Genomic DNA, 25,949 nt, shown 5'->3' on the forward strand with positions numbered 1-25,949 from the left:
TGCTCAGGCCTGCGTAGCCGAGTGCACCTCTCTAAGTTTGGTTTGTCGAGCTTCCAGGCCAGTCAGTTTGGGAATATCATGTTGTATGCCAGGCCTAGATTAGAAGCTTAGATCTCCAAGATACAGAGTGAGAGGATTCCCTCCTCCCCTTACCCCCAATTTTTATTAGCAATGGAAACCTTCAATGAAACTCTTTTTCCAAAAGAAATCTTACCAGGAAACTCGTGGAACCAAGCAGAGCTGGATACGTGAGGATACAAGTCCTGAGAACCTTTCTCATTTGTGCTTTTTCTCTCCCGGCCAAACCCCCATTCTTGGAGTTTCCCAAGTATTCTTCTGTGACCCTAATGGCTTCCCAGAACGGGCCATGAAAACCAAGGGTGTGACCTCAGGCTCTCAGATTCATGGATGTTAAACCCAAATCCAGGGAGGTTCCCTGAGTTACCCCAGATCACGGTGGGGCAGTGGCAGAGCCGCGACTTATAACCCAGGTTTTATGGTCCCCTGTTTAATACTCCATGTAGTTCCATTTCTGCCCTCATCTCCCCTCACCCCATCAATGTTAGAGCTTCAAGTGCAAAGAGGCCCAGCTGTACTAGGGCCCCACAGGGCTTGGGGGACGGGTGGCTGTGTCAGCCAACTGAGGTCTGCTCCAGCGTCCCGGCCTGAACATTGTCACTTTACACCAGGAGCCAGGAACCGTTTTTCTGCCCAGGGCCATTTGGATATTTATAACATCATTCTTGGACCATACAAAATTATCGACTTAAAAATTAGCCTGCTCTATTTTGGTCAAACATTTAATAGACTCACCCCTCATGACTTGGCAGGGACAGACTGAATGATTTTGTGGGCCTTATATGGCCCGAGGGCTGGGCATTCCCCCGCAGTAGACTTATTTTTACAGTAGAGTAGCTGCTTCTCCAGGGCTTCTACTTCTATTTCTCTGCTGGTTGACTTCATTTCTGGTAGCCCTGGCTGCTGGAGTGGAAGTCTAACTCCCGACAGAGTGGCCAGCGGAGTGGCCAGTGCCCAGCAGGGCTCCTCTTCTGTCTGCTGCCCCTCCCCGCCCCCCCCGCCCCCCGCCTTCCTGTGGCCGCGTCGCTTGCGGTCACTGCCTCCCCACCTCCTGCAGTGGCTACCCCGTATTCGTACAGGAGATTGGTGTCAGTGTTAGTGGGGTGTTGGGAAATACCAGTGAATATAAAAGTTAAGAAATGACAGATTTCAGTTGCCATAGTACAATTTTCTTTTCACTTAAAAGTTTTCAGATCATCTATTGTCTGGCCTTTGTTGGCAGATGGACATTAAATGCAGTAAACTATAACATGCAATAAATGTACGTGCAGACACGCTCCGGCTCTGACGTCCTTTTGCTGAAGGCCCGAGTCCATCCCCAGTGTGCGGATTCTGGAAATAACTGGCAGTCAGTGGTCTCGTTCCTTTCATCCTCGCCGACTTCTGAAACGAGGCCAGTTTCCAAGGGGAGAAGCAGCACGTCCGGCCGTGCCGGTCCTGTGTGCAGCGCGTGTGTGGGGAGGTCCAGATGTGATCTCTGGGCCACGACGACGTTCCTCTGTTGTGGACACGACTTTTCCCAGCCTTTTCCCAAGCAGCAAGCATGCCTTCCGCCCCCCGCCGTGATCGGAGGGTACACCTATTTAATGATTGCTCAAGGGGTACAGAAACAAATGTGGATCTGGTGTGCACGCTTCCTCTCCGTCAGCAGGGCTGCGGGGCCCTGGTCTGCTGCTCCCCTGGCACAGTGTCAGAGACGCCACCCTGAACCCATTAGCAGAGAAGAGATTGGCAGCAGCGCAGTGAGCAGGCTGTCTAAACCTGACGGGCAGGGCTGGATGGAGCAGAACGAAGGGGCCCTTCTAGCTCTTACAGCGGGCGCAGAGAGTGGTCGGTCAGGTCCTTCTGTCAAGGTTTCCTGAAGCTGGGATCTATGTTGGCAAATGTGCATTTGGGTTCTTTTCATCACGTTCATAGCAGCTGTAAATTGGAAAGTATTTACGTCTATTTGTGTGTGTGTGTGTGTAAAGATTAAAGGTATTTCTGTTTCATAACACATGTTCTCAGCATGGATTTGTCTGTTGACAGAATGAATGATTTCTAAAGAAATGTATAGATAGTCAAAGCTCTTCCTAATGTCTGTATCAGTCCTGCCTACCAGACTAGGATAATGATTTGGGGGATCTTTACCCAGCGTGAAATTGATCTAACATTGCTTGTTCTGGATTTGATGCCATCTCTTCTTATCCATAGGCTACCAGTAGTGTGTTTTGTTGGTGCCCACAGGTGCTTTCCTCAGCCCTATAAAATTCTGGACACAATTCCTGATTACTTGGGAATTACCTTATTCCTTGTAGCTAGGCAGGGTCAGTGGGCCAATCCCTGCTCCTTTCCTATGATACCCAGTTATAGTAACTGTGTTCCTTTATGTGTGTTGTTAAATTCGAGGTTGAGTGAATTGGAGAGTTAATGATCCAGCTCTCCAGTTTACAACTGGTAGTTAGGGCTCAGGATTTAATCAGCTAGTCCAGTAATTTTCAACCTTTTTCATCTCATGGTACACATTAACTAATTACTAAAATTCTGCAGCACACCGAAACAATTTTTTTTTTTTTTTTGCTAATCTCACACAAAAAAAGGGGGGGGGGGTACAATTAGATCCATTCACACAGATGGCTATTGTTGTGCTAGCTATTGCCATTTTTATTTTTATTTGACAACTTAAGGGAAAAGAGGTCAGTGCCCCTGGTTAAATAGTTAGGTACTGCATGTTTTAAAAATTCTTGCAGCACACCTGTTGAAAATTGCTGAGCTGGTCTAATATTATATAAGCTACTGTTTCTGAAATGCTGGTCCAACAACCATGAGGACTTTTTTTTTCCCAATAATCTCTTTTTAAAATGCGTTTTTATTGATTTCAGAGAGATAGGAAAGGAGAGGGAGAGAGAGAGAAACATGGATGAGAGAAATATGGATGAGAGAAACACCGATCAGTGCCTCCTGGGGATTGACTCTGTGCCTTGACCACGAATTGAAACAGCGACCTCTCAGGATTGTAGCTTGTGCACTAAAATTACTTAATTAGCTTAGACATGATATAAAAAATTTGAATTTGTTTTTCAAGGAATTTAAATACAGAATTTTTAAGATCTCTTAGCATGTGTGGTCCTGGTATTTCTGTAAAAAGGAGAACCCTGGTGATTTTTTAAAATTACCATAAACAACATTCCGGTATCCTGAATGCAGGTTAAAAAAGTTGGTGGGTCATGCAAAGATAACCCAGGAAAGAGCACATTTGATTTGGACCTCAGAGTATCAGGAGAACTTGCAGAGGAAGCCCAGGATCAGCGCGTGTCCTGGCTCAGGCTGCTGTTTGTGCGTTAACTGGCGTGGAAGAAAAGTAAATAGAGTGTGAGAGAGGGAAAAAATAGGTATTCCGGAAATGATTATTAATGCTAAAATTTCTGCATCTAATTTTGGGATGCCTATGTTTGGAATTTCACACGCACGATGAAAATGTGTGTTTTCAGGTTTGTGGAGAAAAACAGCGCTTTGAGAAGTTGATGGAACATTTCAGGAATGAAGACAATAACATCGATTTTATGGTGAGCTATTTTTGTACTACATTCAAGAAAACAAACTCAATTTCAGCACTTTCCCCTAAATCCATTGATATTTATATGTAGTCTACATTCGTATGTATGAGTATGCTACAAAGGACAGGAAATTGAGCATAATATGCTACAGATCCAATCTAGACTGTCCCTCTTAATCTGTATTTTCCCTTGATGGCATTTATTTCCAGTTTTATTCCTTCTGTACACTCTGTAGTACAAGCCAAAAGTACTGGTTATTTACAGCAGATAAAGCGTGAAGCATGCACTTGGGAAAAGGAAGGTAACGTGCACGGTGCATATGCTGCAGCCGCTCACGTTACCGTCAATGGTGCCGCATGGGAGTCCTTAGGGCAGAAGCAAGAATCGGACCATTTTGCCTTCTGCACACCTGAGCGAGTGCCCTTCTCTGGACAATATTCCCAAGACTAAAGTGCTTTGGTTTGTGGAACTGACTGTATATATCTCCTACATTAGTACAGCAGTGATTCTCCCTCCCCTCCCCCCCTCTTGATCTCTTTCCTGCTCTAGTAATTCTGTGAGGGCATACCTACACTGCAGATCCACTTACGGGTAAATCACGTGCAACAGCATGGGGCTCAGCAGGCTGTCATCTTCCAGAACTAAGAGTAAAAGCAGTTGGAGCACTTCTGAATCCATATGCCTAAGGCTCAATCCTGGACTGAAGGCGGGCTCCACTATAGAGAATTTCCTGAGTCAGGTTCCTCTGGAGGGCACCCAGATTGGCAGGCCTTCTTGACCCAATCCAGGAGGTGCAGGGAGCTTCCGAACCCCGGAGGTCCTCACCTGGGTCATCTCCCAGGTCACTGCCAGCCCCGAGCAGACATCCCAGTCAGGTCCGACACTGTCGAGTCTTCTGAGCCTGTGCTCGGACGCCAGGCAGGGTTTTCCTTGGAATTGCTTCAGTGACTGTAAAATATGAAACATAGCTTTACAGATTTCTAACCCTTTTATGTAAAAATTTTTTTCTGGGTCCTTAAATTTAATATACATCATGGCCCTCAGCCCCTTCCAGAATCAGTGAGAAAGATGGAATCTTTTATAGAGGTTTTCTGTCCCAGTTCTCCACACCATTCCCTCTTCTGTTACATGTGGCCCACCTCGCTCATTTATCATACGTACAGGATCTCTCTGCCATTTGAGTTTCTGCTAAAATTACTGTAAGTCCTTAAAACACCTGCACTGTTTACAAAGGAGAGCATGTTTCCTACGAGCACATTTATTCACATGCACATGCATTGAGGAACCTTATATGGAGGCTGCTGGTATGTGGATACTATGTGCTCGATGCATGCATCACCTAGCAAGTGGTTGCCTCTCAGGCATGTCGTAAAACTCAACAGATCATTTAGACCTGCTTTCAGAAGAGAAGTGGAAAGATGCCAAATATTTTTCCTCCAGAAAATGAGGCTTTTCATAAACTGCAATTAAGGGGCATAACCTCCCAACACAAAACAAAAAAAACTGACCAAATCTTCTTTAGCTCATTTTTCCACAGCACCTGAAGTCACTTTTTAATTAACTGCCATAGTGTCTCCTTGTCACCTAGAGCGCATATCCAATGCATTAAATACTCCAAGAAGAATCTAATGCGACAAAAAATAATTTTGAAAAGAGAAAGAAAATGAGGTTTGGGGGAGAGAGGAAGAGTGAGGTGGTTTTCGGAGAAAACGTGGATCTGGCTCCCATAATCATCTTACCTCCTTGCAGGAGGCTCTGTTTAACTATGGAGGGAAAGCATTAGTGGGATATTTCCACCATAAATAAACTGACTGTCACTATTAAAAGCAAAAATAGATCTGTTGAATTCTGTGCTGCTTTTACCAAACTGGGGACTGGTTTTTCTCTGTGGCTGGTCTCAGGGCCACTGATGCAATTGTGGGTAGAAAGCAGTGAATCCAAGGCTTCTATGGAATGGAACCCGGTTCATTGTTCAAAGTGGAAAGATGGGTCAGGGATGCTGTGATGATCCTGTTGGGATGATGGGGCCCACAGTGAGGTTTCAGAAGTGATAATAATCAAATCACCTGTGATTATAGGAGATTTGAATGCTTTTCTTTGTAATAACTTTCACATTTTCTGCAATATAGCTGTAATAATGTTCATAGTTTACTCTGTATACCTATAAGACTTTTTAATAATGCCTTTACTGAGATATAGTTAACATACTATCCAATTTACCCATCTAAACTGTACAAGTCAACACATTCTTAGTGCAGTCTAATTTAGAAAATTTTGTCGCCCCCAAAAGAATCCTCACACCCATCCGCAGTGACTACCCATTTTCCCCACACCCAGTCCTAAGCAGCTACTAACCTACTTCCTGTCTCTGTAGAGTTGCCTATTCTGGATACTTCATATGAATGGAATTATAATACATGTCATCTTTTGTGACTTTTTCACTTATAATGAGTTCAAGTTCACCCATGTTGTAGCACATTTCAGTACCTCATTCCTTTTTATTATTACATAATATCCCGTTGTATGGCCATAGCACATTTTTTTAATCCATCAGTTGATGGACATTGTTTCACACACACACACATTTTGATTACTATGAACATTTGTGTACAAGTTTTTACGTGGACGTGTATTTCCTTTTCTCTTGGGTATATTTACCTAAGAATGAGGTTGCTGGGTCACATGGGAGCTCTGTGTTTAACAGTTTTAGGCACTATCACACTTTCCACAGCGGCGACACTATTTTACACCCCACCCCCAGCAGTGGATAAGGGTTTTACCTTTTCCACATCCTTGTCAACACTTACTATCTTTCTTCGTGACTATAGCCATCCTAGTGGATGTGAAGTGGTATGTAATTATGGTACCTATATGACTTTTGAATTTTTTAGAAATATAAATTTTTTTAAAGACCCAGTAAAATGAACAAAAAGGAGAATTGGTAAGTGAGCTTTGATGTGTGCAATTGAAAGCATATTTTATGATTAAAATGAGAAAACAAGCTTGGAACCCTATCTAACCTGTTGGCGATTTCATTTCAGGTGGCCTCTATGCAGTTTATTAATATTGTAGTCCATTCAGTAGAAGATATGAATTTCAGAGTTCACCTCCAGTATGAATTTACCAAGTTAGGCCTGGACGAATACTTGGATGTAAGTAGAGTTGAAAGCTTTGGCTCTAATAGAAGACCTGGTTTATTGCCTACCCTCAAAGATAACACTTCCGCGGTGGCTAAAGAACACTTGTAGCTCTGTGCCGTCCACTTACTGTACTGCTAGGTAAAAGGAAGCCACCTGAGGGATGCAGTCTGCCAGAGAAACTGGCTTCTTGCAGGGCTCCTGGGCCCTCCGCTGTCTTCTGCCAGCAGTCTGTTAGTATCAGAGGCAGAGAACCTCTCTCGTAGCCTTGCTGCAGCTTTCCTCTGCTTTGGAGCTCTGTCTGGGTCCAAAGTTTCACTGCACCCCTCATTCGGGCAGAATGTTGGGCAATTCACATTCTTGGTTACTCTGGGGAACCTGATTGTGCAGGGAAGGTCAAACCCAGACTGCTGTAGAGTGATGAATAATTCCTTAGAGCCTAGAAAAAAAAAAAGAGAGAGAGAGGGAGAGAGAGAGAGGGAGGGAGAGGGGGAGATGAACTCTAGAGACTTCCTTGTGTAGTTGTTAAATTCTGCTGAAAATGTTTGTGGCTTTAGAAGTTCTACTTTTAGTTCTTGGGACAAGAGGGTCTAAAGTTTCTCTTTCTCGTGCTCCCTTGCAGAAATGCTCAGCCAGGTCCCTGAAGTTCTTCAGAAAGTTGATGTGAAAATTGTAAATGGGCTTGAGTAGCTCTGTGTGCACAGAATATACCCTTTCCTTGGACTCGTTAGCAGTTACGTTTTCCATTCTAGATAAGAATGGTCCATTTGAACTTGGAAGATCACTAGTGGTTGGGCAGGAATGGTTGGCCTCAATTTCAAGGCCGTTTCTGGTTATGAAGAAGATAGAAGTCCTGCCCTTGGAACTCAGCTGCCCATCGTCCTTAGGGGTGGAGCCAGGGAATCACACATCTGTACCCTCAGTTTATTGCAAGGCGGAATCACAGAATCGGTTACTCTGCAGCTTATGGCCTTGCTCATCAGACCAGGAGAGACTGGCCTAATGTTGTCTCAGACTTGTCAGAGAGAGGCATGATTAGTTTCTACTGAAGAATGACTTTGAATTGTTTTCCCATTTAAAGACCCACTACTATCTCTGATAGGACAATGTACTGAAAGGTATTTTGAGATCTTGGTGTGTCTGTCTTTCCCCACATGCTCTGAGAGTAGCAGTATTAGAACAGATCTGGGTGTAGAGCTCCGTAACGCTGTTCTGGGTTCAGTTTTGTGATGGCCACGCAGAGCTCCCTCCAGGCTCCAGGTTACAGTGGCAGGTAGTAACGTGTTAGCACCTGTTGTTCATTGTGAAATCTGAGAAAAACCCTGCTAAACTTCTCCAGTTTCTTTTCTAGACTCCACCCTCACTTAGAAATCTTTTTCAGTTCTGACTCCCAAACCAAAATGGAACATACTCTCTTCCAACAAGCTCAGGGGTAGAATGCCGGATCAGACCGGGGAGAAAGTCTGCTTTCCTGGGGATTTATGTAGAGTAGGATTCCTCGGAAAATTTTAAGACTTTTTCAAAACACTCTATTTCTCTAACTTTCTGCTCTGTTGTTCTGGACCCTGATAAATAGAAGTGGTTCGAAGAAGAATATGATAAGCACATAATGTATAAATGCTTCACTAGTTTACAAAAACCAGCCTTGTTAAGGAGCCATTGATTTGTTCAGTACATGTTGATTGACACCATCCATGTGCCAGATATTATTCCAGCTACTCATCTGCTCCCCAGGGAAAGCCGTGACTTACATTACTTCTAAGGAAGAGTCCTGGTTTACTTGACCTCTAACTTCACCATAGAGTTGGATCTCTTCCTCTGGAATGCCTGGCCTGGGATGCAGAGAATGGGGGGAGGGAGCTTCCTGACCTGTCCTTCGGGAACCCTGAACTCCTGATGGGGGGCAGTGTCATAGGGAAGTAATCATGGAGGGTGGCCTCTAGCAATTTGTGTGAAAATAAGCCCCCAGGCCAGTATATTCAATCAGTGCCTGCACCACTGTCCCCCAGCCCTATCTCCAATTAGAGCTACCATCATTACCCAGGCCGGTTACCACCCATTCCAATCTCTTCTACCTCTCAAGTTTTATGTTACCTGTGACTCTTGTTCCCATTCAAAGTTGTTTTTAATTTTTCTGTTTTCCTGACTTCACCTGCATCAGAAGGTTTTAGGTTTGAATATACCCACATGGGGAATATACCCACAGGAAGGATTAGGGAAATGAGTCTATATTTGGGAGAGGTCTTCCCCAGAAAGCAAGCTGATGGTACCCTCTGGGATGGTCACTCCTTAAATTCTCTTAAGGAGGAGGATCTATCAAACCCTCTCTTGGAAAAGACTGTGTGGAACAAACAAAACTGCGTAGGCTGTAGGGTAATTACGTTCTGTTTTCACAGATAGGCTAACACCCCCTTCTCTTGCCATTTGATGTTTAGAAGCTGAAACACACGGAGAGCGACAAGCTGCAGGTGCAGATCCAGGCGTACCTGGACAATGTGTTTGACGTGGGAGCCCTGCTGGAGGACGCCGAGACCAAGAACGCAGCCTTGGAAAGGGTGGAGGAGCTGGAAGAAAACCTCTCTCATGTAACTACTTCCCAGAAAAGGAAAACAGGCCTGTGTTTCGAGGGCTGCAGAGCAGAATAAGTGTCCGCTTTGGTGGCCGAGAATGACAGGGCGTGGAGTGCAGGGATGAGCTAGAGAGCTGTCAGAGGCCACTCGGGGTTCTCTCAGGAAGGCAGGAGCGTTACTTCACACTCTGTGGGATCGTGGCCTTGACTTAGCTCACCTGCCCAGTGTCTGCCGAGTCCACAGTCCCTGGCCACGTTGTCGGCACAGGAGAGTTATGTGATAAGCATGACCTAGAGGGAAGTGCAACTCAAATATGTGCATTTGGCCCGAGGGGAATGAGTTTCTTCTTCTGAATATGAGTCACCTTCTACCGAATGTGTCCACACAAGCCCGTGGACAGGGCGTCTGGTGGCTTCCTGATGCCTGTCTGCACATTCCTGCCTTGTGGCTCCTCAGGTTCTAATAGATTCACTTCACCAATGAGCCTTTTCAGGGGAATCGGTGCGCTTTCCCCACGTCCCGCTCTTTCAGGCAGCGTGTCCTCTTGGTGTGATGTTAGCACAGTATCAGGGCTGGGACTCGTTTTCCATTCAGGGGGTTTTCTCGCTGCCGTCCCAGGAGGATGAGAGGTTATTCATTTGTTCATCCACGCAGCTGATACTGTAATATTGCAAGAATGGACGGAAAAACGGTGCTGCTTAAAAACCCAGGCCTTGTGAGGACCCGATTCTTCTCCTGGTCGGACAGTGTCCTTGAGATTGTGAAATGAATTCTCTCTTTGGGAGGGTCATTTATTTTCCCCTTTGACATTTCTTCCCCTCCACATTTTCTTAGTTCCTGGTATCACATGTGTTTCATGTCCTTCACCTTTTCCCGTCACTCTGCACATGTGCATCTGCGTGGCTGTGGTTAAGCCAAGTTGCCAGAACTCCCCGCGCGGGCTGTGCCTGGCGGACACCTGCTTGGGAAGAGCAGTTACGGGCTTAGTGTTTCTTCCCCTAAGAGATTTGCATGGTATTTTGATCTGATCAGTGTAAGTCTCTCCTCTTCCCTTCCGCCTGCCTCCCTGATTTTCTTCACTTGCGACCGTTTTCAGGGAGAGGTAAGAAGTGCGAAGCTGCTTAGTTCTAGAGCCTTATGCGGAGAGGAACGCTCTGACCCACGGCTCACCCGGCCTTGCCCTGGAAGCCGCAGCCAGCATTGCACGACCAGACTTCTATAACCCGCTTTCCTAGGAGGCCACCTGTGGGTGTGAGCGGCCCCTCCAGAATGACTTTTCGTATTTGGGTAGTTTGGGTCCAAACAGGCAGTCGTATTTTTTCAGCTGGTTACCTATAATAACACAGCCAAGTTTTCTGGGTCAACAGTTTTCATAACCTTTTGCCGAAGGGTCCTTCTCGGGGAAGGAAAGATGGGCTTCCTCCTCCCTCAGCCGTTCTTCTCCAGCCCCTGCGGAAATGGAGGGAGGCGGGCAAGAACTCACGTACGGGTTTCCTTAAGGACTGTATATCAATTAATTCCCATTAAAAACAAAATGTATTCAGAGCCATGTCATAAATATTAACATTTCCGTCACACAGCCTGTGGGACCCGCCCAGGGCTGCGATGGGCCCCTCCCGGCCTCCGCGCTCCTCCGCTTGCTGAGGGCCCAGGAGCTGGTCGGAGTGGCCCTGGGCCGTGACACAGCCTCTCCCTGTCAAACCTTACAGTTGTCTGAAAAACTGCAAGACACGGAGAACGAAGCCATGTCCAAGATCGTGGAACTGGAGAAGCAGCTCATGCAGAGGAACAAGGAGCTGGATGTGGTTCGAGTGAGTGTGGCGGTGACAGCGGCCCCGTGGGTACCGCGGGGAGGGCGCTCTGGCCGAGCGTTCGTGTCCGAGGAATGCACTGGGGCAGCCTGTCTGTTGGGACTATTTCCGAGGTGACCCTCCAAAGAAAAGGGCACAGTTGTGGGCTGTACACATGCGTGCGCAATCATACGCTCCGGGCAGTACGTCCTTGTCACAGGTTTTAGGAGCAACGGTATTTTCCCATCTGGACGAGTCGGGAGTTGATTATGTGGACCCCTCATTTGGTTAGAAATAAGAACACAGCATGGATTTAATTCATGCCACTTATTTATTTCTAATAGAACTTGGATTTCTTTGTTGCTCTGCTTTGCTTCTACTTGAAACCAGATTTGGTGGTTGCCATGGAAATGGTGAAATCACAACACAGGCGAGACCTAATGGCATTCACCAAAAAAAAAAAAAAAAGAAAAAAAGTCAAAGCAAAACCAATCCATTTTATTATCAGATAAGCACAACTGTTTTATTTGGCGCTAGCATTGTTTTACCTTCCATGTCAGGTATTTATGGAGCCCCATCCGTGTCTTTAGAATCGTAGAGAACATAAAACCACCGAAACGCCTGGAGGGCTTTCGGGCAAATGGCTTGCCTTTACACCACCGTTAATGAAATGGCACGTTTTATGCGATGGTTATCATGTCTGTGTGTGTTGCTTGATAGTCTGACATGTCCTAGAGTTAACTCTAGGAAATTTATTTTCTGGCATGCCATCGAGACAGAGTTGTAGCATATGGACTCAATTCAAGGGCAGACTCTCAGATTATTAATAAGAGACAGGGTGTGAAGAATGTTTCCCTGCCTGCTGGAGGTTTGTGGTGAGAGGTCCCGTGTACAAGGCCCGGCAAGTCAGTGCCATAAAATCCTCTCAGTGGAGCCTCTGGGAGCCCCTGATAAAAGGAAGCTGGACAGCCTTTGAATTGAAATGGTAACTTCTTTGTTTTCTGCTAAAAACCTAGACAGAAGTAATCAGTGGAGGGGACGCACTGGCCTGTTCTGTTGACCGTATTCCCGAACGGAAAACGTTGCAGCAATGGCTGTCCTGCGCTTGGCCGGGGCCATTGTGAAGGCCGGGGAAACCCGTTCAGGGCCAGCCGGCCCCTGGCCACTCTTCAGCAGGTTATTCCACACCTTGCAGGTTTTTAATCCACTCGGACTTCCGTCCAAGGCTAATGTAGGGCCCCATTGGCTACTGCCAGAGTTAGAATGAATTTTGAAGTAAGTGAAAGGAAAACATGCGAGGCCACCGGAATACCCACGGGATATCCCAAAGTCACCTCTGAAGTCACGGCTGGGTCATCTCGGCCCCGTGCCTCTCCCCCTGCAGGGAAAGTCGAGCATGAACTAACGGGAAGAACCACATTAGCAATAAGAACTGCTAACAGATATCGCATGCATGGCCCGTGAGCAAACGATAACGAATGGGACTTTATAGGTTCTGGCTGAGTTCCATAGAATTCCTCTATCCGAGTATCCTCTTTCTTTTCTTTCTTTCTTTTTTTTTCCTCTCGGCTGTTTTCTTTGTCCTCAGTTTGCCAATCTGGTGGTGAGAGGCAAGCATGTCCTGTGAAGACAAACGCTTGACCGTGGACTCTTTTGCAGGAAATCTACAAAGATGCAAATACCCAGGTTCACACATTAAGGAAAATGGTCAAAGAAAAAGAAGAAGCCATTCAAAGACAGTCGACCCTGGAAAAAAAGATTCATGAACTGGAAAAACAAGGGACCATTAAAATCCAGAAGAGAGGGGACGGGGACATCGCCATCCTGCCGGTTGTGGCTTCCGGCACGTTGTCCACGGGCTCGGAAGTAGCGGTGGGACCCGCAACGGGGGCCGCCGCCTCAGGACCCTTGCCCCCTCCTCCCCCACCTCTACCTCTGCTGTCAGATGCACCTGAAGCAGGTAAGAGGCCTTGGTGGGAGGAGGGGGTGGTATTGGGCTATTTGTTCTTCTTTCCTCTACTCACTGGCTCACTGATGTCCTTTGTGTGCACGTGGCCTGTGGCGGGAAAAACCATTCCCCTGTTTTCTAAGTCGGTTTGTTTCTTTTCTTTTGCTAGTGCAAAATGGTCCGGTAACACCACCTACGCCCCCCCCTCCTCCGCCCCCTCCCCCGCCACCGCCTCCCCCACCCCCTCCGCCGCCGCCGCCTCTGCCGGGTCCTGCCTCCGAGACTGTGCCAGCTCCTCCTTTACCACCACCCCTTCCTCCTTCTGCACCCCCGCTGCCTGGGACGTCTTCGCCCACCGTGGTTTTCAACTCAGGATTAGCAGGTAAGAGCAGAGAACAAGACCCAGGTACCCGGGTGAGGAATACTCATTGGTCTTACTTCCGAGGGTTCACGCCGTTCTTTCAAACTCCAGGTCTCCTGAAATGTCATGTCTCTCCTCTTGATAGAACATCCTGCTAAGGTGCCGGGGAGATGGTCACGCTCAGGGGCCCGTTCCCTCTCAGTAGGTTTGTCACTCTCTCCCTGGCGGGAGGTCCTGATCCCACACTGTCTTAGCACCTTCCAGGGGAGGGCGAGACGGGTTACCTTCTGGGGATGCGTGCGTTTTCACGGGTCCAGCAAACACGTCTGGACGTCTGTCGTAGTCGAAGCTCTGACACAGACTGCCCTGGTGCCTGCGGCTCTTTTATCTTGAAGGCATCTGCGATGTCCCCTAGAAAGGGGGCGGGGGGGGGCATTCCTTTTTGTGTAACTGCCCGATATAGGCGTGCAGGCATTTCTGAGTACCGGAGGGCGTCAGAACTCACTGCAGTACAGTGACGCTTTCCGGGGGGATGTTGCCAACAGCCGCATTCGGATGCCTTGAAATGCTTCCTGATCGTGCACCTCGCCTTCCTGCCGACCGGGACCCAATGCGGCGGCCTCACCCGCCAGCAATAAGCCAGGGAGGGTGTGGGCGAGAGGAAGACAGTTGCTCTAATGCCTTGAAATGGAAGTTCTCATCTTCGACTCAGAAATGCGTGTTTACTCCTCTCTAAAGCACTGCAAGCTGTTCTCCCGGCCCCGGCGTGCCTGCCCGGCACGGGGAGCTGCTCTGAGCTTCGCGGTGCCGTCCCCGTGACATCGGGTGATCCCGCTTCCTCATCCACTCAGTCCCTCGGCGGCGAGCTCTCATTTCTGCCCAAGGGCCGCCGCTGTCACGTTTTCCCATTGCCAAGGCTGGGTAGTGCTCAGAGCTTTGTGCGGTAGTTCTAAAAGACGGCAGCCCCCCAGGACTTCCCAGCCTGCGTCCCTTAGCCTGTCCCACCACAGCGTCCCCGGCCGGCCTGTGGTGCTGACTCCTCCTGGTGACAGAAAGCCGCCCGCCGCAACCTGGTTCCACACCCCAACTCCTATAAAACTGTCCAAGCAACAAACGAAGTAATGTTCTCAGGAAACCAGGGACTGACTTTAACCCTTCAAGGTCTTCCCAAACTACCACTTCCCTCTAGAGCTTTTATTGCCTCTGAAGGACGAACACAGAAAGCGCGTCATCGTGGAACTGTTGGCTTTTGGAATATGAACAACCCAAAAAGCCTTAACCTGACCCAGGAACCTGCCCCACCAGCAGGCTGTTTTCCGTGTGAAGACCTGTAATTGTCGTGTGCGCTGGGCTCACGGATTCCGCGTGGCCCTAAGCGCGCTCCCTGTGAGACGTGCCGGCTGAGGTGCCTCCCTTCCTTCGGTCCTGCTTCCTTTCTCTCTGGCGAAACCTCACATGGGACGCAGCTTCCGCTGGCACCCACCTGAGCTCCCCCAGGTCTCCGGACTGCCTTGCCGAGCGAAGGAGCCACGAGGCCGAGATGTGGGTCCAGGGCCCTTCTGAGTGGGTCTTGTCCTCGCCGGTTAATTTTGTTGCCTGCTTAATTTTAAAAACGTGTTGGCCGGTTGCTTCTCTGTCCAGCCGATTCCCCACTGCTACCTTCGGAGCTGGTACCATGGGGAGCTGTCCCCTTTGTGTCTCATGCAGTTTAGAGGACTGTGTGTGGGATTGAAGAAACTCCTCTGTAGTGCCCTGTGTCCTCTCAACAATCACAGGGTGTTCTGTGTCACAAGATGTAAGGATTGTGAGAACCTCACGCGTAGTTGGTAGCTTGCGATCCGGCAGTTTCTACCAGGCCTTTCATCTCTTTTCATCACTCGGCCTTAATCTGGCCGTTCACGCTTAGTGGTGCAGGCCGTGCTGTGAGATGCTTCGCCGGGGTCCTCAGTAGCTGTCTCTCTCTGGAACCAAGACGCCAGACAGAAACAGGATGTCCCGGTAGAGCCAGAGACAGAGCTGGGACATGAGCAAGGGCTTTTGGGAAGCCAGAAACCTGTGACCACTAGGTCCCCGGATCTGCAGGCCAAAGGATGTCTGTCCCTCCAGCAGGCCATGAGCAAGTGGACTCTTGGTGGCCGAGACGGGGACCAGGAGGAGGTCCCCTATGTTTATTTAGTCAAGTTTTCTTTGCAGTTTACAGAGGAAATCACAGTGGTGGGAAATGTGCGTTTGAAGCATAAGGCCAACTTCCTCAAATCTGCGATTGATCGATCGACTGGCTCCCAAGTCCTAGTGAGGCCAGCGCGGCAGGGCACTGGGCAGTCTGCCCCCTGTGTTGTCTCTGTGGTGGAATGCGCTTTGGAACTTCACAATGAGGGTGTGGACTCCGGCTGATTATTTTCCATCAGAACATTTTCCTTATCTTTGGGAATACTTAGCACAGTTGAATATGGCTGTTTGGGACCCCTATAATGAAATCATTTTATTCCCCTCTTCTAAAAAGGATTATTTTTTTAAAACAAAATAAATGAGTCTTCAAGGCAGGCCCGAAGGGAAATGAATTTTTGGCTCTGGCCTGCCTCATGAAGTGTGTCCAAGAAGCCTGAGAGTCTATGTGAGGAGTGTGTCAGCTGCTGAGCCGCTTGACTCTAACTGTATCTAATGTGATTTGTATTTTCTTTGTTCTTCCTGCTTCCACAAAAGATGGGCCCATCAAGCTTTTCTGTAGGTGGCTGCTCACTGAGTGTGTTGAGTATTTGCGTTGTGCTCCTGTTGGTCACACCGTGCCCTCCATCTTTCCACTCCACCGTACACTGACCCATTGCATTTTGACTCTGTGTCTGCGGGACGTCTCGGTGTTGGCTGACTGCTGTCCCAGGCTTGCCCACACGTTTCAGTTGAACCCGTAGGAGAGGTGATGGCCCTTCAGCAGACATCGTGGATCCTGCGCCACATTCCTTTCTCCCCGAGGAAAGGAGTGTTTTTCCTTTTAGTTTAATTTTCATAGTTGGGCCTAAGGCCTCAGCTCTCGAAGGACTTTGGGTTTATTCTGGGGGAAAAGAGAAAGCGCCACAGAACAAGGGCGAGCTGCTGGTGCCGCCTCCCTGGGCTCTGGCTCTCTCCTGGAGCACCCACCCACCCCCTTAGCCTGAGAACTTCATGCCACGGTCACCCACGGAGCTCCTCCTCGGGTCCTACCCCCTTCCCCCAGAGTCAGGACAGCCTGCCCTGAAGACCTGATTGCCTGTCTTCTGATCTCAGGCTTATTACTAATCTCGCTAACGAGTTAACAAGTAAGGTGGCTGCCAGTGGCATGACTTGTAGTGAGTGTCCAGAGGCCACAGTGCCCGTGGAGGGATGCTGGAACCAAACGTCCCTGGCCTCTCACCAAAGATTATGGTCCGCTCCCCACACAGCCCTTTCCCTGCGCCTTCCTCCTGCCCCTCAACATCACCCAAGTCCCAGCCCAGAGGAAGGCCTTAGGTGTCCCTGGGCAGCATCGGCAAAGGATGCAGTGTGGCGAGGAGCCCGGCACTGCCGGGCGGTAGGGACGGAGGTGTCGCACTTGGGAGTGGGAAGGCCTGGTGTGGCAAAGCTGTGTTTCTGTGTCCCTGCATGCCTTTGTGTCGGTGACAGATGACATTCTGCTGTGGATTATGTCGCACGTGTAACTCTGGAGGAATGAGAGGCGCTGTCTGCCTCCCACTGAGGCAGGCCGCCAGGTAAAAGCCCGGGTGTGTTTTGCATTTCCCCCCCTTGCACTGAAGTTCTCCTTTTCTTGCTCATGATGGCAAATAGCAAAGCTCCCAAATAGCGTGGTGGGCGTCCCAGGACATACTTAGGAAGGCGGATACATATAACTTGAATGGCTTGGGAGGACTTCTTTATGATGTGTAATTAACTAATGGCATTTTTAATGGATTGCCTTTTTAGCTCGTTTCCCCAAAGTAAGAGGGGTTGGTGCTGCCCCCTGGACCCCTCAGAGAGAGAGCCCTCCCTCTCTGTTCAGAGGTTTTCAGTGTTTTGACTGAGTTCGTCCATGCCTCTGGTCCCACCAGCTGAGCCCTGGGGAGAACTTGCTCTTCACGAGGGGGAGGGGCGGGGGCCATTCTCAAAAAGCAGTACAAGTCCTGGTCCCAAGTACCCTTCTGTCTCCTTGAACATTTTCTATGTTCAGCCACTCGTGGCCCTGAGTCTGTTGAAATCACTCGGCAGCCAATATAACCCCCATTTCTTATTTTATTTTTTTATTTTTTTAAATATATTTTATTGATTTTTTACAGAGAGGAAGGGAGAGGATAGAGAGTTAGAAACATCAACGAGAGAGAAACATCGATCAGCTGCCTCCTGCACATCCCCTACTGGGGATGTGCCCGCAACCAAGGTACATGCCCTTGACTGGAATCGAACCTGGGACCTTTCAGATCACAGGCTGACGCTCTATCCACTGAGCCAAAATGGTTTCAGCAACCCCCATTTTTTTAAATCATCCACAGGAATGCATTGCTCTGGCTGGAAGTCAGCATTCCTGATGCTACATTCCTGGTGGTTCAGAGAGACACTACCTGTAGTCTCTGGTCATCTTCTGAGATGCGCTCGGAGAGACATGTTCTGGAGCCAAGGATTTAGGATGTCAGAGTTACACTGGGGCTCACCATTTCAGTCTCAGTCCCCGGAGCAGGTGCCCTCTCCGCTAACAGCATGACTGATCATTTTTGCTCCCCAGTATTTGTCTGTCTTAAGCATTGTCCAGACATTGTGACCGTGATGCAGCAAACCAGTTGCCCGCATTAAAAAGACAGTCAGCCTCCAGCTCTTAGGTGACTTGAACACAGTGCGGTACCAGCCAGCCTCGGATTGCTCTGGCCGCAGCCACGTGTGGGGTTGGAAAACCTGGGCGCCACCCGCCAGCCTTCCTCCAGGGTTAATGTGTCATCTGCAAGGACTGTTGTCTGAGTGCTCTGGAGGGTCATGGGGTCGTGGTGGAATCTTAATTTCCTTCTCTCTGACCTCTGTAGCTGTGAAAATTAAGAAGCCAATCAAGACGAAATTCAGAATGCCAGTTTTTAACTGGGTTGCCCTGAAGCCAAATCAGATCAATGGCACAGTCTTCAATGAAATTGATGACGAGCGAATTCTGGAGGTATCTTTCCTACGGGTTACTCTGTGCAGCAAAGCCAAAATGGGTGTGTTGGTAACCTGGGCATTTTGGTGATTAAGGTGCTGGTGTTTTAAGGGCTTTGATGGAAAGGAAAAAAAAAAAAAAGGATATATGATGTCAGAGAATAAAATTGCAAACTATTTTATAAGGTGGGTTTAAAACTTTGTTTAAAAAGTTATATTAAAATAAAATAGTTTTGAGCACCTTCAGTGTATGCCAAGTGTGTGTGTGTGTGTGTGTGTGTGTGTGTGTATACACTGAGTGGCCATATTATTATGATCTCTGAACGCATAATACTCTGGCCACTCAGTGTATATCCTATATATTAAAAGGCTAATATGCAAATTGTCCCCTCGACCAGGAGTTCAACCAGCAGGCAGGCCGGCTAACCGCCCATGTCCCCTCCCCCTGGCCAGGGTGGCCGGACCCCACCCATGCACGAATTCATGCACCGGGCCTCTAAAATACACACACACACACACACACACACACACACACACATACACATACACACACACACTGAGTGGCCAGATTATTATGCTTTCAGAGATCATAATAATCTGGCCACTCAGTGTATATGTACATAATATGTATGTATATCTGACACAAGGTCTTCCCTTAACTTATAAAGGGCATAAAACTCTTTATTAAATTACAAGTGAATGAGGACCTAATAATCATACTCACTAGCTGGTTTGATGGGTAGTTTTAGTCTGTGGTTGCCATCCCTGCAAGCTAATTATTGAAAGGCATTTGAATTGGCTGGTTGGGACCAGCCATCTACTTTCAACTTTCACGTCTACATATGTGGCATAACTCACAAACACAAACCAGAAAATAGAGCAGGCCATGGTCAAAGACAGGTGTTGTGTAAGTTCTTTGACACTTAAAAAACTGTCTAAATGGTGGCTTCCTAACTTAATTTTTAAGTTTAATTCATTTGTCCTCTCTACCCCAGGATTTAAATGTGGATGAATTTGAGGAAATATTTAAGACAAAAGCCCAAGGTCCTGCCATTGATCTTTCTTCGAGCAAACAGAAGATAACACAGAAGGGATCCAACAAGGTGACGTTACTGGAAGCAAATAGGGCCAAAAACCTTGCCATCACTTTAAGGAAAGCTGGAAAGACCGCCGACGAGATCTGTAAAGCCATTCATGTGTAAGTTCAGGGCATTCTGGGGAACTCTATTTCAGTAAAACAAGCAAGTCATGAATTTGCAGATGACAGGAATATTTCAAGAGTGAGGCAAGACCTAAGATAAAAGATGGAGCAATTCTTTTTTTTTTTTAATTTAAATATATTTTATTGACTTTTTTACAGAGAGGAAGGGAGAGGGATAGAGAGCTAGAAACATCAATGAGAGAGAAACATCCATCAGCTGCCTCCTGCACGCCCCCACCTGGGGATGTGCCCGCAACTAAGGTACATGCCCTTGACCGGAATCGAACCTGGGACCCTTCAGTCCTCAGGCCGACACTCTATCCACTGAGCCAAACCGGTCAGGGCTAAAAGATGGAGCAATTCTTGATATCCACACACCAGAGAGTCCTGTTGTTACATCTGTGCAACTGGAGAGCTTAATAAAATGTTAACACAGAAGAGGTGGGCCAGAAGTTACCCGGGAGTGTGGTATTACAGGGGGTATTTATAATCGTTTGGGAAGAACAACGGGATCGTGACATTAATTATCTTGGTCGGCTCTCATGTAGGTCTACAGCAAAGAGGAAAGTTGGGTGGAGACTTGCAGATGCTAAGAAAAGGAAGAAATGTCAGTTTTCTCTTGAGTATCTGAATTTTATTCAGATTTGTTGAATACAAATGTGATGGCATTTGTGGAATGATGCCATTCAACACCAGATGTACATATGATACGGAGGCATATTTTAATTTATAACAATAGGAATGTGATTGCTGTTGCTTTTAGTGCTTTCAGGACATTTTAAACCAAGTTGAGTTTTTGTTTTGTTTTTTTATCCTTGAACAGCAGAGAAGGCATTGGTTTTATTTATTTTTCTCTTAGAGAAATCTTTCTACTCTTCTTATGGTCATGATGACTTTCAAATATGATAAGGATGTTATTAGATGTTTTAGGAACTAAATCATTGTAAATTGGCATTTCATAAATTTTGATCAGGGATTCCTTCTGCAGTAAATGGCTCCGAGAAATCATCTGTTCCAATTTTATGTCGTCCGCCAGGGTCATAATCTAATAGTTCAGTGCATTCCTCCAGTCTGTTCTGATTTCTGAGGTTGAAACCTGATACACACTTTGATTTTTAATTTTTACATGCCTTGTTTGCCATGGTGATTAAATATAATTATATTATTTTGCCCAACAAAGATTGTCTGGAGAACAATATAGAGGTTGTAGCAGATACTTTGTTTGTTCAAATTGAGCATATATCCACAAGGATCTGGTATTCCTTCAAGGGATGTATACACTGAAGCCAAAATATCCATATGGCACAGGCATTTGGTTGCATTTTTTTCTAAAGAAGAAAACACATTCCCAGTCATTGGTTTAATTGAAATATTTTACGGAGTTCACCAGATAATCTACGATCGTGTGTATAATATTAATCTAATCAGCAGTACTTCACATGCCTAAAAATCCATGTCCTTGAATGCCTTAACCATTGATGCTTCAGCCTTTCTCTGCCTCGTCCCACTGTCATTTCCTGCTGATTTCTGGAGGCTTTGAGCTCTAGTAACAGCTTAAAAAGCTGCGTGTGGGGGGTGGTGAGGCCCAGGTTGTCAGGAAGGACCAGCGAAGGAGCTCGCTGCACAGTCAGGGGCCAGCACCCCGGGGCGTCTTCCCCGTCCGTCCGCCTGTGACGCTCTGACGTGGTGGCTCCCGAGCCGGACCCGTGGAGGGGTGGGTGAAAGGGAGGGGTTTTCTCTCCAGCACTGACACGTCCACATCTGCCCTCAGCTTTGACTTGAAGACGCTGCCTGTGGACTTCGTGGAATGTTTGATGAGGTTCTTGCCGACCGAGAATGAGGTGAAAGTGCTTCGGCTGTACGAGCGGGAGCGGAAGCCGCTGGAGAACCTGTCGGACGAGGACCGCTTCATGATGCAGTTCAGCAAGATCGAGAGGCTCATGCAGAAGATGACCATCATGGCCTTCATCGGGAACTTCGCCGAGAGCATCCAGATGCTCACGCCTGTGAGTGGGCTGCCTCTGGCGGGGGAGGGGCTCCAAAGAGGTACCGAATCCTTTTTGTTGGTTGAAGTCTCTCTCAGGGTTGTGCTTCATGTCATGGGCTCTAAAGACTCCTTCCCAGAACTTTCTAGATTCCATTTTTCGTTCGGCCATCTTTTTCATTTGGTGCATGCCAAGTGAATTTGAAAATGGTGACATTTTGCATATCGCCATTCTCCCTAGAGCAGGCGTCCTCAAACTACGGCCCGCGGGCCACATGCGGGTGTTTTTGCCGTTTTGTTTTTTTACTTCAAAATAAGATATGTGCAGTGTGCATAGGAATTTTGTTCATAGTTTTTTTTTGTTTGTTTAAATATTTTTATTGATTTTTTACAGAGAGGAAGGGAGAGGGACAGAGAGCTAGAAACATCGATGAGAGAGAAACATCGATCAGCTGCCTCCTGCACATCCCCCACTGGGGATGTGCCCACAACCAAGGCACATGCCCTTGACCGGAATCGAACCTGGGACCCTTCGGTCCACAGGCCGACGCTCTATCCAGTGAGCCAAACCGGTTTCAGCTCATGGTTTTTTTTTTTCAACTATAGTCCGGCCCTCCAACGGTCCGAGGGACAGTGAACTGGCCCCCTGTTTAAAAAGTTTGAGGACCCCTGCCCTAGAGGATGCCATCTTCTGCGTCTATACGTGTCATCTGGATTTTCAAGTCCTGGTCAATACGGAGGACACGGAAAAACCATCTTCTTAGCCTTCGTCCCCTCCTGAAGAGACCAGCCCTCTGGCTGGGGTGGCAGAGCTGGAAATGTGGCTTTCATTTCAAAAACCATCCCGGACCTTCCACGGACAGGTTCACTGGCTCTCGTCGGAAGCGTCACAGTTGTCACGGGCAGCTGCTTCCTCGGAGTGTGTCACAGCGCACTGTGGTGTAGGGAGAAGAGCCAGCCCCCTCGCCCTCCTCTGTGTTCATCTGGCGGAGGCTGTGGATGTCACAGACACAAATATCATAGAACGTTCTTTCCCAGTTCTGCTTCTAAACAAGCTTTTGTTGGTAACTGATTGCAGTAGTACGGATACCTTCTGTCGGAATGAATACCTTCTGAGAGCATCTGGAGGGCGGTCCTGCTCCTTTGCTGTTTTGTTTCCATCGCCGAGCAGCCCCATTGATTTAAAAGATAAACTCTGTTCCATGGCGAGAGCGGGCAGGGAGGTGAGCTCTGCTGGAACACGATGTTGGCTGAGTCTCGAGGTCATAGGTTTTGTGACAAGCCGGCTCTGACATTACTTCTCATTTCAAATCCTGTGAGGGAAGAGCTGGCAGGGAATGGTGTGGTTACCTAAGACCTGGCAGAGCACTCAGGTTTACTTACAGAATCTCAGCGTGGAGGCCTTAAGGTCTGAATGCAGGCCTGTTTTCTTCTGTGCTAGCTCGTAGTTTCCAATTAGAGTACCCCATTTTTAACATCTTTGTTTTTCTTCTCTCCCCTTCCTTCCTTTGGCCGGAATCTAGCAACTGCACTCCATTATAGCAGCATCTGTCTCTATAAAGTCGTCTCAAAAACTCAAGAAAATTCTGGAGGCAAGTGGCGTTTCCGTGGTGCCTGGACGGGAGGGCGGGCCTGACGGCCCCATCCTCTGCCCGGGAGCTGGGCTGATGGGCTTCTCTCTTCTCGCTTTTGTTTGCAGATCATCTTGGCCCTTGGGAACTATATGAACAGCAGTAAACGGGGAGCAGTTTATGGATTCAAGCTTCAGAGTTTAGATCTGGTGAGTGGACTAGAAGAAAGGCCAGAGCTCTCTGAGGCATAAAACAGCTGGCAGAGATTACATCCTGGAGCAGAGAGTCTGCTCTTGGAAGTGGGCTGGGATGTTGTGATGAGGATGCTCTGCTCGTGGAGGACCAGTCGGCGCACGTGTTCTGGAACAGCGTTTGGCAGCAGGCGCTTAGGTCCTTAGAAACACTCCTACCCTTTGACCTAGTATTTCCATTTCTAGGAATCCATCCCCAGGAGTCCGAAGGATGGATGCCGTATTTACCCATCATTGCAAATAATTAGCAACATTGTAAAGAGCCAAGATTTGGGGAAATAATTAAATATGCTATAGCAATAGTTAATACAGGGAACTCTTCTTCAGCTGTTAGAATACCTGTGAAGAATTTTCAAAGAAGTAGGTAATTCTGTGTTGAGAAAAGAAAGCACAGGGTATAAATGGAATGTACAGATAATTTTCAATTAAGTAAAGTAGGCAGGAAAACCTGAATGGAAGTATGCTGAGATATTTACAGAGAGGATGGATGGAATTGGGACATTTTTAAAAACTGCTTCTTTATCCTTTTCTGTCCTTTCTAAAAATGTTTTTGTTTTTTTTTTCTGGATGTAACGGGTGCCCTGGCTTTCAGAGCCGCCTGATTTATATAAACAGGAGCAGAGGAAATGCTGCGTGACCCAGCCTGGGGGGAGACAGACTGTGCGGGGCCGACGTGGCTTCCATGCGAGGAGGTGGGGCGGGGGTGGAGTCCCCAGCCTGGGGGGGATGCGGTTACTTGATAGTCGGTGTCCCATTAGTCATAGTGCTGTCCCCCAGAAGGTCAAGAGAAGGGCTGAGCTGCCTGTGAAGACTGCAGTGTAGGAGCCCTGCTGTGTAGGGCGAACCTGTGCACACCTGTCGGCTCCACACGCCCTCCACCGGGAGGCTTCCTGCTTTAAGGCCAGAGAGGTGTGGGGCGGGGAGCTCCTGTGAGTGCAGGTGTGGGGACCGTTCTGGGTGCCAGAGTCATCCCTAAAGTCGAGCCTATCCCCTCGTTAGGATGTCCTCTCGTCGGTTAAAGTCAGCGGGCTGGCTCATCAAGGAAGAGATCTAGGCTTGAATCTCCCAGCACAGCTGTCTGTCCGTGCTGGGGCGCCTGTACTCCGTCGCTGACTCTGGGAGACCTTCATCGATGGGTGACTCTCCCACTACCTCTCCCTCTAACCCTCACGCCCTTTTGTTTTCAGCTTTTAGATACCAAGTCGACAGACCGAAAGCAAACACTGCTGCACTATATATCCAATGTCGTCAAGGAAAAATACCAGCAAGTGTCCCTCTTTTACAATGAGCTTCATTATGTGGAGAAAGCTGCTGCAGGTACTGGACTTGAGCTGTTAATGTTCCTCTTGGGGCCTGAATGGCTTTAATGGGGGGAGGAGGGGGCATTCCCTGCTTAGCAGACACTCTTCAGAACCTCTCTCAAGAGGCGGCTGAAGCATCCAGCTCTGAGCTGGAACACATGGGCTATGGTGTGGCCCATTCCTGGGAGCAGTAATGAACTTGGACGCAAAGGTGACCTCTCTCAGTGTCCTCTCTGTAAAGACCCAGGTCTCTGGGCCTTATGCACCTTCCCTCTTCCATTTTTTGCCCTTTTTATTTTATTGCTGTTTTTCGAAATAAGAGAAGGAGAGTCTGAGAATTACCCCTCAACAAAAACTTGTATTTTGTGATGTGTCATGAGCTCAGGTGTGGCTGTTCTTTAGTCTGAAAACAAGTTAAATTATCAGTACTTCTTGGTTGTGACTTTGCTATGACAGTTATGCATCTCCTCCTTTAAATCACCAGTGGTTCTGAGGTAGGTGCTGTACTAGGCAATCATTTCCCCATGTTACAGATGAGAAAGCTGACTTTTTTAGAGGTTCAATGTCTTGCTCAACATCACGTGGGTCACAAGCAACAGAAACAGGACTAGAACCTAGGTTGTCTTCTCAGACAGTGTATGGCCCAGTGTTCCATGTCCTCTAGAAAGAATATTAGGTTAGAAAGAGGAACAACATGCAAATCAACCTCAGAGTTAGATACAGGTTGTGACTCCCAAATTATCATTGTGAAACAAGGTGTTTATTACAAATTCATATTCCTGAGGCCTACCCCAGATTGCTGAATTGAATCTTTGAAGCCATTGTAACAGTTTGCATGTCCATTGCAACATGTGTACTTACAGGCATAATCAAGTTTTATTTATCTTTTAAAAATTTATTTTTCAATTACAGATGACATACAATATTGTATTAATTTCAGGTGTACAATGTAGTGATTAGACACTTATATTTCTTACAAAGATCACTGTGGTAAATCTAGTACCCATCTGACACAATACACAGTTATTATATAGTAGAGGCCCAGCGCAGGGGGGTGAGGTCCCTCAGCCTGGCCTGTGCCCTCTCGCAGTCCGGGA

At 47.6% G+C, this 25,949-nt stretch overlaps 1 protein-coding gene across 4 annotated transcripts in view; it reads left to right on the forward strand.

The window, feature by feature from the left end:
• Positions 1 to 25,949, forward strand: part of FMNL2 (formin like 2) — a 309,881-nt gene that overhangs the window by 267,948 nt on the left and 15,984 nt on the right. For all 4 annotated transcript variants that reach the window (XM_054723483.1, XM_054723486.1, XM_054723484.1 and 1 more), the window contains exons 10-21: positions 3,549 to 3,623; positions 6,656 to 6,766; positions 9,187 to 9,336; positions 11,031 to 11,132; positions 12,771 to 13,071; positions 13,229 to 13,441; positions 18,439 to 18,563; positions 19,540 to 19,742; positions 21,517 to 21,751; positions 23,253 to 23,321; positions 23,429 to 23,509; positions 24,739 to 24,868. In XM_054723483.1, coding sequence (XP_054579458.1) covers positions 3,549 to 3,623; positions 6,656 to 6,766; positions 9,187 to 9,336; positions 11,031 to 11,132; positions 12,771 to 13,071; positions 13,229 to 13,441; positions 18,439 to 18,563; positions 19,540 to 19,742; positions 21,517 to 21,751; positions 23,253 to 23,321; positions 23,429 to 23,509; positions 24,739 to 24,868 — 1,795 coding nt within the window. The remainder of the gene's footprint in view (positions 1 to 3,548; positions 3,624 to 6,655; positions 6,767 to 9,186; positions 9,337 to 11,030; positions 11,133 to 12,770; positions 13,072 to 13,228; positions 13,442 to 18,438; positions 18,564 to 19,539; positions 19,743 to 21,516; positions 21,752 to 23,252; positions 23,322 to 23,428; positions 23,510 to 24,738; positions 24,869 to 25,949) is intronic.

This window comes from Eptesicus fuscus, chromosome 11 (assembly GCF_027574615.1).
Source record: "Eptesicus fuscus isolate TK198812 chromosome 11, DD_ASM_mEF_20220401, whole genome shotgun sequence".
Lineage (NCBI taxonomy): Eukaryota > Metazoa > Chordata > Mammalia > Chiroptera > Vespertilionidae > Eptesicus > Eptesicus fuscus.